General features: G+C 34.9%; 1 protein-coding gene across 2 annotated transcripts; it reads right to left on the reverse strand.

The window, feature by feature from the left end:
- Nucleotides 1-4,337: 4,337 nt before the first annotated feature.
- On the reverse strand, nucleotides 4,338-8,109 carry LOC133791871 (7-dehydrocholesterol reductase-like). Of its 2 annotated transcripts, none has more exons than XR_009874202.1 (8): nucleotides 7,948-8,109; nucleotides 7,784-7,849; nucleotides 7,118-7,231; nucleotides 6,505-6,631; nucleotides 5,887-5,987; nucleotides 5,263-5,388; nucleotides 4,987-5,159; nucleotides 4,338-4,646 (listed from the first exon to the last, which is right to left on the reverse strand). XR_009874202.1 is itself a non-coding variant. In XM_062229782.1 (8 exons), the coding sequence occupies exons 1-8, from the start codon at nucleotides 8,092-8,094 to the stop codon at nucleotides 4,580-4,582; spliced, it is 813 nt and encodes a 270-aa protein (XP_062085766.1). In that variant the 5' UTR covers nucleotides 8,095-8,109; the 3' UTR covers nucleotides 4,338-4,579. The 2 variants fall into 2 exon arrangements, 1 of the variants encoding a protein (XP_062085766.1); XM_062229782.1 differs by having other exon boundaries at nucleotides 5,095-5,159.
- Nucleotides 8,110-11,194: the final 3,085 nt, after the last annotated feature.

Below are 11,194 nucleotides of genomic sequence, written 5' to 3' on the forward strand. Positions count from 1 at the left end.
ACTCAGGTCACGACTTTCTAGAACAAGAATGCGACTTGACCACGAACCCAGCCATTTTCTTCGTTTTCTCCCATTTAAAACCTTCCAAAACCCTATCCAAACATATCCAAATCCCAAAATCAAAGTTCCCAAACATCCTAATTTCTTGAAACCATTAAATCCAAAGCCTCAAACCATCCAAAATATCATCAAAACATAAAATCCAATCAAAGCTTAAAAACATGAAAACTTAAACCTCGGATTACCTCCGATTGAGTTGTTTCCCAGCTAAATCCTCCGGCTAATAAGCTTCTAATCTTCTCTAGAATTGCTATGCCTCGATCCTTGCTTGAATCTGAGTCCTAAAACTCGAGTTTCCTTCGAAATTGCGAACGGGTGTCGAAAAGGGAACGAGAGAGAGAGATAGAGAGAGAGAGAGAGAGAACGTTCTGAATGTTCTTTATATTTCTGACAGGTTACTTCAAGCTTAAGTAACCTCAAGCAAATCCCAATGCTCGGGGTCCCAAAAATGCCCATGGGGGTAAAATAGTCAAAATTCCCAAAATGTCCCCATGATCTCACTAACTCCCAATATATCATCAAATAATCATTCTCATTACCCAATATACCCCTTGACTTACTCCGAGTCAAGTATGGGTCCCGTTGTGACTTTCCTATTAGCTTGCTCCCTATGATCATCTCGTGTCGAGTAACCCAAACATACTCACATAATAATGTGGTCTCACACACACATATATATAACATGTATGCCAAATATACCCAAAATGGGCCAAATTATGAAAATTTCCCAATTAAACAGAAATTGGCCCACATGCATATTTAATACACCTAAACATGCATATCAAGTCATATTATAATATAACTCACATTGTAGTGTCCCAGAATATTTACTTAGCTAGTTAGGTTGTAGTAGTAGTAGTTAGTATTAGTTTGTAGAATGTTAGATTCTGTGGATTTTGGTTCAAGCCGGGACTTAGTTGGACACTCATAGCAACAGTTATGGATTTTATAAGTTTAACCTATAGTGTATGAATATTAATTATAACATAAGGTTTGATTAATATGGCTGGTTCTAGAAATATATTTATTATAACCTAAGGTTTAGATAGAACCATTAAGAGCATGACACTTGTCATAATCATGTTTATTAAGGATTTAAGTATTTTAATGAATAGTTTAATTAAAAGAAAGATCTAGAAGCTCTAGAACCATTAAGAAACTGTTAGGATCGTATTATAACTCAGTCAAAGCTATTTACTAAACTCAATATATGCTGAAAAAGTGCAAATATGTGCTTGATATATCAACGTATGTTGATATATCGCAGCTATTTGGGTCGATATATCGCCTACGGGAGATACGAAAAACACGTCGACTTTTCACGAACATTCAAACGGGGCTCGGGAAAATGGTCTAGGCGATATATCACCCTTGGTAATGTATTTTTGAATCTTGAGGATTTTTAAATTTAAAAACAGCTTTAACCACTTAGACCTATCTTTGAACGATTTTAACCGAGTTTTGGGTGTCTGTTGAACGAAAATTCAAATCTTTTTCATTTTATAATCATTTATTTATTCAAATTAAAAGGGGTTAGTTTCACTCCTTGACTTTATAAATAGGACCTAGTACTCAACCATTTTCTTCATTATTCAAGCAGTCTTCAGAGCCTCCAAGTTGCTAGTGTTACAATAGAGAGAAACACTTGGGTTTTGGGTTAAAAGCTTTATCATTCTAAGCTTTTTTAAACACTTGGGAAGTGAGATATAGTGAAATTTTGGTATCGAGGTTTAGATCAAATCATAAGATCATTCAAGGTATTCTTATCCTTAAGTTCAGTTCTTTATGGTTCTTTAGTTTTCTTTATTTTCTTTCTTTCAAATCCTAACTCTTGTTTATGATTCTTGGTTAGGTATTTAAGTTTCTTGAAACTTAAGGTTTTTCTTGGTAAGTTTCTTCTTGATGATTTAGTTCTCTTTTCATCTTTATTCTTTAGAAATACTCATGGATTTACTGTCGGTTTTTAGGAGTGTTCCAATCCCATTCTTGTCTTCAAATCCCAGTTTTTGGTAAGGAAAATAGGATAGATTATATGTGTTTATATGTTTATGCTATAATATGTTTATGCTATGATATGTTTTATGTATATGTTTTGTAGTCCTTGGGCATATGACTCACTTAGATAGCAAGCCCCAAGAATACGTTTTATAGTCGCTTGGGCATATGACTTGCTTAGACAGCAAGCCCCAAGAATTTTTATCATTTTCATGGTTTAGAGTTATGATTTACCCTACCTCGATTAGTAGACAGAGGACCTAGATGGTTTATCACAAGCCATGTTAATGAGTTAATGTCCATTAATATTGTAGTCCTCTATGATATATGTTTTTTTTTTTTATATAGTCATATGTTTTATAGTATATGTATATGATATAGTCTTATGTTTATGATTTATGATATATATGTTTTTAGTAGATTTTTCCTTGCTGGGCATTAGGCTCATTCCTTTATTTTTTAGCTTGATGCAGGGAAATGATTTATGGAAGGCAGAAAGATTCATGGCAGCTTGGTTTGTGTGTTGAGGATGAATTAATTTAATGGACTGCATGACGATCGAGGATGATGTTTTTTTTAAGTCTTTTTATTTATGTTCTTATGTATTTTCCCATTTAGTATTTAAACAATTAAATTTTATGTTTTATGTTTTATAAACAATGGGATCCCATACCATATCACATTTTATTTTATAGTTTTACCTTATCTTGTATTGGTACAATATTTTGGGTTTTAAATAAAGTTATGTTATTTATGATGTATGTTTCTCAAAAATAGTAGCTATGTCTAGTAGTTTTAATGGTCCAAGGTCTTAGAAATAGTTTGGTCATTACACACATAATCACATAATGATGAACATAAATATCATATAATCACATAATTCCATAATTTGTCATCTTGGCCCCCTAATCAAGGCCCTATGCCTTATTAGGAAATTTGGGACGTTATAATTACCCCTTACTGAATAGCCCGAAATATCAATCCCGCATATTTGATTCCAGTTTCCAGGTCGCTCCTCGACATTAGTATTTCTGTATAATACCTTAACCCATGGTATAGCTTTGTTTTTCAGAACCTTGATCTTTCTGTCTCATATCTGGACTGGCTATTCCTCACAGGATAACTTAGCCTCTAACTCCAGATCCTCATGACTCAACACATGAGTCTCATCTAACGTATGTTTTCTGAACATGGAAATATGAAATACACTGTATACGGCAGACAATGACGAAGATATGGCCAATCCATAAACTACCTGACCGATCTTATCAAGGATTTCACACAGTCCCACAAATCTAGGGCTCAACTTGCCCTTACCTCCTCACCCCTTTCCCATGTCGAGACTCTAAGGAAGATATTGTCCTCCACTTGAAACTCCACGTTCCTCCACTTCAAATTAACATAACTTTCCCACTTACTCTGAGAAGCAAGCATCTGATCTCTAACCTTTTCAATAGCCTCAATGGTCCCTTAAACTACCTCGGGATCCAAATATAACATCTCACCCATCTCATCCCAATGAATGGGCAATAAACATTTCCTACCATACAACATCTCATAAGGTGCCCTTCCAATAACTGGATAACTTCCTCTGATTCACCATCAATCTGAGGATAGTAAACTGTATTAAACTCCAATTGTATACCCATTGCCTTCTGCAACCTTTCCCAAGACTTGGAAGCACTACAAGAAAAAACAGTATTCATAACACTTAAAAAGTGCTATCTGGGACTATTGATAGCACTTCTGAAAATGCTAACGTAGCCCATGTTATTAAAAGTCCAGTCTTTTCTATAACATTTTTTTAATGTTATGTTCGGTGTTATCTTAAACTATTCAATAACACATTTTTAGATGCTATAATATTCAAATAATAACATTTAGATAGAGTTTTTGATTATAAATTTGAAATTTAATCTTGTATTTTTTTCATAACACTTTTCAACTGTTACATTTGATTATTTTAATAATATTTTTAGTTTGTTATATTATATAAACCATAACGATTTTTTACGCTTATAATATGCTTTTAAATCATAACATATAGTAATAAAATTTTAAATTTTATTTTGATAAGTATACTTATATGGTTTTTTTTTAATTAAAAGATTTTCATTATTGTATTTTGATAAAAAAAATTCAAAATTAATCATAAAATGTAATTCTCAATAGATTGATAAACCATAAGTATTACATTAAACAATAACTAATTCAAACCATAAATGTGTCTACTTCATGAGATCTTAGTTCTAACTTAAGTTTGAAAGCATAACATAATAAAGTTTTATAATCTTGAACAATTTTTACTTCAAAAATGAAAAATAGAAACAAAACTTTATAGTAATTTTCCTAAACAAGAAAAGTTTTTGGTCATTGAAGATGAGAGAAATACAACATCCATAAAGTTGACCATTACAAAAACAACAATAACAACAACATGATACCAGCCTGCCATCATTTAATTTGGAAAGCCTGAATATACATGCCATTCTCAACATAGAACAAACACTTGTGCAACATTTTCTCAGTAAATTCCGGGGATGACCCTGTACCGAACCTTCTCGCAGTACAATTTCCAGTATTTTCCATACCTACAATAACAATCACATGTCAAGATTTTATGCCTTTATCTGTATGAAAACGCGCAAACCATTATTCATTTCGTCTACTTATTTATTTTTCTCTACACTGGCATCGGTTTGTAAATTGTCTACACCTGTTGGACCAGAAACCACTAACATGATCAGATTTTGTCTCTCCCATACAAGCAAATAAACTAGTAGCACTCGTAAGGTAAGTTACGTGGTTAAAAAGAGCTGGAACAGTCCAGTAAAAATGCAGCTAATATTTCTGGGACATAGTGGTTATGAATGAAAGCTAATATTGCACAAGTGGCAGTTATATTTACATGGATCAGCTAAAATTACTTACTTGGATCAGCTAATATTTCTTCTTGGTTATGAACCCCCCGCATTCATAACCAAGAAGAAAAAAAAATCCAGTTAGTTCAGATTTACATGGCAGAGCCTGAAAACGTACCATCCCGAAGTTAAAAGAATGTTGCTTTTTGTTTCCCCAGTTGTGGTAGTGTAAGTGGCAGTTATCTGTGAAACAGAAAGGGAAGAATTATGCAGGATTTAGCAGCAGATATACAGAAAATTGTATGTATAATGAGAACCAAATAACGAGTTTCAGAGAACCATATACCTTTGATGGAGCTTTACCCCAAACCAAAGCTTTGCCATTTGTTCTGCGAAACTCTTGCCTTTGCCTATCACAGTCGTAGTTGATGTATATGCAAAGAATGCCTGCTACTAGGATGTAGAGTGCCAACTGTGACAAAGCAAAGTAGACAACTAAAATTAAGAATTAATTTAACAGGGACAATGGGGAAATAGGACAGAAAAGAAAGTATGGTTGGTTGCAAAAAAAATCAAGTCTACGCTCATCTCATGGGCTTGGCAGCTTACAAACAAAGTTACAAGCATTCAACTTTTGCATTTGGCTGGTAGAATAGATTTGCAGCTTCTAACTCAAATCTAGAATCAAATTGCCAATATACAGCTTTTACAAGCTAATAATAATATTACTGGTGTATACCAAGGGGAGTTAGCTCAAATGGGAAGACATGTGGTTTGCTTCCATAAGGTCTAAAGTTTGAATCCCACCAAGGTATCTACATAGCCATTGCTATAGTTTCCTACTCTCTAGTAATGCAGAAAAGTGTTCACATTTTGAAAAGGTTGAAAAACATTTTGGAACTGTTCCTGAACAAAAGCAGTAATATTACATTTTATTGACCAAATAAACTTAGAATAGAAAACTTTATACCTGAGTTCCAAGGTGTACGGGATGATTGACCAGGTACATGCCAGGAGAAGTATATATAGAAGGCACCCATACAAGGCATCCCCAGCAAATATAAAAACCAGCTGTCAAAATGATAGGTACAATGATCCAAATGAGAGAAAGTATGAACAAACCAAAAGAACGAGAAAGAAGCAATAGATAAATTCAGCACTACAAGAACATTTGTTTAATAATTATTTGGTCTCTTCTAATCACAGTGAAAAATTAGGTAGTAGAAACAATTTATCTGCTAAAATTAAGGCCAAGAATTTGCAACGTCATGGTAGCCAATCCAAGTAATTGGGATCAAATACAGCAATAGATGGAAAAGGTTAAAGGGGAAGTAACTATAATCTTCGAATGGTAACGAAAGTAAGAGACTTTAATGATGATGACTTCATAGAAGACAAGTTATCTTATTTCTATCTCACTTAATTCATAAATATAAGTTATGCTTAGTATGCATTCAAAAAAATAATAAGACATCTAAATTTGTACATGTTCCAAAATATCAAACCATCCAGAAGATTATTGCCAAAATGATGTTTAATAAAATAATGGATAACAAGGATGGAAAGTTAAAATAAAAGGATGTAGAACCTCGATCATGTGCAATATCCATTGTGCTCCAGTATCCAGCTTCCCACCAAAAAAACTTAGTAACATACACCAGCATCAATATGGTATTAACAAGCATTGAATCAGCCACTTTGCCGTTCACTTCATACTGGTAAAAAGAAAAAAGATAGACGTTAAATACTAGGAAAAGAGCTAAAGAGTGTGTCCACAAAGCAATCTGTTGTAGAAGTGTAAAACAGGAAGGTCGAGTCTGATTTAGAGGTAAGAAATAACCACCAGGCCAGCTGCACAGGCACACAGTAAAGTAAGATTAAGTGTTCTTTTTGTTCAAATGAATTATACAGAGAAACAATCCTTGAACAAGAGGGAAAATGATTGGCCGCTGGAAATGGATTGTAGAGATTTTGTGGCAAAGCAACTCAGATTCGTTAATAAAATTTTAACAGTCTAAGTTCACACAATACAATGGCTACACTGCTGCCACATATTTCAAATTGTAAGCGAGCCAAGTTTCAAACCTAAAATGCAATTCATATTGCAACTGGCACATCAACCAACACCATGGACATAAACAAAGTGATGCTGAATTACTGACATAATTAGGCATAATTCACAACTATCCCATAGACGCTACCTGCTTTATGCAATAGGTTACAGCTAGAACTGCCCAAGACATCATTCCAAATCTGCAATTTGTAAAAACTTTAATGTCGAAGTTTTTACCAATGCGAGGATAGAGTTCCATACCCTGCAAAAAGACAATCGAAATTCGAAAGGATATTCAAAAGTTATGGTTTGGGAAAATTTCAATAATGACCGCATACACTTAGTAACCCAGCAGAGTTTAAGCTGCTACAAAGCACATACTCTCTAGCAAAATTGAAATAGTAAAAATGACAACAAAAAACTAACAGAAACAAGTAACAACCACCACCACCAAAAATCCACTCAAAGTCCTTTTGACAGTTGACAAGTGGTGCCAAGACTTGTGCTAATTTTATTATTATGATTATTTAAATTAAAAAACTAGATAAATAAAAAAGAAGAAGAAATCAAGCAGAGAACTATTGTGATTTCTAATAGCATTTACATGTGATAGCACAAAGCCCTTGAATAAGACTTAAGAACAACTGATAGGTGAATTATCCTTACAAAGAATGTCACACTCCAAAAATCTAGTCGACAATCCTAAATTTACATGTACCTTCACAACCTTATCTCATTACAGTTTTTTTCTAATTTACCACATCCCAAATTTAATAAACAAGAAAAGCAGAAATCCCAGAAGAATCACACTTACCCAATAGAAATCAATTATGATGTTCCCAGACGAGCCAGAATCAGTGGAAGACGGTGCCACATGGCCCTTAAAACAGAAAGAAAGAGTCTCAAAAATGTATCTCTAAGTTCATATTTGTGAAAGGGGAACAACAATTGTATTACATAACAATTCAAAATCCTTACTTTTATGTATAATAAAATGCAAAAAACCAAGCTTCCGAAAATAAGGGCAGAATATATTTCTCCCAAATGATCATAAACAGTTGAAGGATTGAATATGCCAAACCTGAAGACAGCCAAAAAAAAGTACCAAGATATAATATAGCACATTGCTTATATCAATCCCAAACTGAACAATATAAGCATCTAACTTTCAAAACAGTAATTAACCGGCAGCACTGTCCTTTAACTTAAAACAAAGAAATATTTCACTTGGAACATTATGAAATTTCAGAATATCTCATCAGCTAATAAATTCCAACATTTCACAAAGAATTTGTAAATAAGAGTAAAACAGACAAATTAATTAATAACATTGTAATGAATAATGATGCACATTAATCATAGTGAATTAGTGATCACTGCAATAATTCAGAAGGTGAAGTCTGAAAAACAAAATAAGATGAATAAAACCTAAGACATCGGTTTTAAATGAAAAAGATGCTACACAACTGAGTAATACTATAATAACTTCAGGCTCTAAAAGGAATGATCTAACAGAGTTAGTAAAGCAGAACAATACAATTTTCATTTACCAAACAATGTTTATGAATTTCTCATAATTAACTCTAGAGAAAAAGAAACTACTTAAATTATAAATGACTTGCAAGATGAGATGAGATGAAAAGAGACATACTGGCTCATGCAGCACATTAGCAGTTTCAGTCCTGGAAGTCCATTCCTCCGTACCCTTCCAATCCAACCACTTCCATTCATCTCAATCCAACCACTTCCAACAAAATGCTAATATTCTTTTTTTGTATATCTTTCTCTAGTAAAAGAGAATTTCATATTTTTTTTCCATGATCATGCAAATCAAAAACCAACAATTCAAGCTTGTTTTGCAAATTTACCGTTCCCATATTACATCTCTCAATTAAACTCAAAATTCACTTCCCATCTATCAATCTCCTCAATCTTTCGCACAGGAGAACTGATATCAAGAGCCAAATGGAAAATTTTAAACACAATGCTAACCTATAAAATTCAGAGCATGAAAATAAAAAACATGACAAATACATACATGAAGACAATCCAAAGCAGATTCTAAGATTTTCAAGTTCTTTGTCTCAAATGCAAGTCGAAGAGGACTCAACACAAGTTCTGCCACAGACCCCTCCAAAGTATTCCCAGCACTTGCCAAGACAGTGGAAATAGTTGCACTTATGCTCACTGGCTTAGCAACTGGAATAGCCTCGGCATCGTGAGGAACTGTTTGTGACTGGCTTTCCTCAGTTTCAGATTTTGCAGCTCCATCTTCAAGTGAACTGCAACAGAAAGAGATACCATACACAACAATTAAAGGACATCTTATTGTTACAGAGGATTTGATAAGTAAAGTTTTACATGTTAAAGATGTGCTACTTGACCTGATTGCATAAAAAAAAATCAACAGAAATTACACAAGAACAAGTTAAAGATTGTAACAGTTACATTAATCTTTATTTTATTATTATTATTTTTTTGGGTGGTGGGGGGGAATAAGAAGTACAAACCTCTCATCACCAGCAACCGATGCAGCTTTGTTTGTCTCACTGGAAGCGGAAGGCTGAACCTGATTGACCTCTTTCGTACCATCTGAGAAAAAATTATTACAACAAAACAAACTAGTGAGTTACACCTTGAATTTTCTCATCTCCAGCTTAATGGACAATTGACATAGTAAGCGGATGTTTGTGATGATGGTGAAATGTACAAACCAAAACAAAACTGTTCATTGCTAATTCTAGTCAATAACAGCCACCTCTAATTTCAATCGCAAACAAGAAAATGCATTCGAAAAAATCGACATTATCACTTTCAAATTGAAAAGAAGCATAACCTAAATAATTCTGAATAGCCTTCTGAAGTTCTGGATGTTTTTTCCCCGAACATTCTTTCAGCATCGATTCAAATGCCCGTGTAACAAAACCACCAGCTGCACCACCCGCCATTTTTACTTTCTTCAATCAAAATTCCCCTCGTTCCGCAATTCTCCCCAATCTTAAACCAAAAAAACATGTGAATCAAAAGGACGCCTGACTGAAATTAGCATCAACCAGAAACAAATGCCGAGAACTCGGATCGAAAGCCATTGAGCCAAGATCCGATAAAGGAAAGAACAGCTATAGATGAGCAATTGCAGAGACATGGAGAGAGACACTTACCTTAGACTTTTGCAAGTTGCGAAAGAGAGATCTGAAAAGGAGGAGAGGAGAGTGTATTAGATCTGGTGATCTGGTACGGTTATAGAGTGTGTTTCACTCTTCTTCTCCTACTGGCTACTGGTCTTCTCTCGCGGAGCTCGGAGCGAAGCCTCGGACATTTCCAATTGCCACCGTTGGCTGGATTGAGAGGAGGGACTTTTGAGAGGGAAATTTCATATAGAAGCACCTGTACCCTTCCATTCATCCGTCGGTCATGCGAGAAAGAGAGAGAGAGACCGAGGGGAGAGGCGTGAGGCACTATACCCTTCCATTCATCCGTCGGCCATGCAAGAGAGAGAGAGAGAGAGAGACCGAGGGGGAAAGGCGTGAGGCACTATACCCTTCCATTCATCTGTTGGCCATGCGAGAGAGAGAGAGAGAGACCGAGGGAAGAGGCAGACCGAGGGGAGAGGCGTGAGGCGAGAAGGTTATGGTAGAGAGAGAGAGACAGAGGGGAGAGCATTTGCTTTCGTTTTATGATATTAGAGAATGAAAATGTGAGTTAAGAGTTGGGGAAAAAGTAAAAGCGGGTGTTTTAACAAAAAAATTCATTTGCCGCCCCTTTTTTTCTCTTCCGTGTTCTACCCATTTGGCTAATCATCAATAATAGCGTTTTTTAAATTATGTAATATTTTAATGTAATATTTAGTCAAATTTGTTGTAGTGAAGTAAAAGCAGGGTCCTCATTTAACAAGATAGACCTCGAATTCCATGAAGACGTACTATCTCTCTCACGCCAAGAGATATGCATATTGGTCAACTGTATTATACATCCTTACTGATAAAAGCGAACTGACTTTGTATACTGGTCCATAATGACCCGAACCGAATCATGCTGGCCCACTATTTGGGGCAGCCCCATCACGGAATCCATCTCGATGTTCCTTACTTCCACTATGAAATACACAAAGACTGCAATGGCCTTACTGGTTTCTGATACTCTGTCTTGACCTACTAACAGGTTAGACACTTTGCCATGTACTCAGTTACGTCCTTCTCCATCCCAGACCACCACTATAAAGCTT

This window comes from Humulus lupulus, chromosome 1 (genome assembly GCF_963169125.1).
Source record: "Humulus lupulus chromosome 1, drHumLupu1.1, whole genome shotgun sequence".
NCBI lineage: Eukaryota > Viridiplantae > Streptophyta > Magnoliopsida > Rosales > Cannabaceae > Humulus > Humulus lupulus.

Excerpts from the sequence above, each read along its gene's own strand:
- LOC133791871 (XM_062229782.1), bottom strand. The coding sequence starts at position 8,094 with ATGTGCTATATTATATCTTGGTACTTTTTTTTGGCTGTCTTCAGGTTT. Across the intron at positions 5,988-6,504 it reads GGATATTGCACATGATCGAG|CTGGTTTTTATATTTGCTGG; the intron begins GTTCTACATCCT and ends TCATTTTGACAG. Across the intron at positions 5,160-5,262 it reads GGGGTAAAGCTCCATCAAAG|ATAACTGCCACTTACACTAC; the intron begins GTATATGGTTCT and ends TCTGTTTCACAG.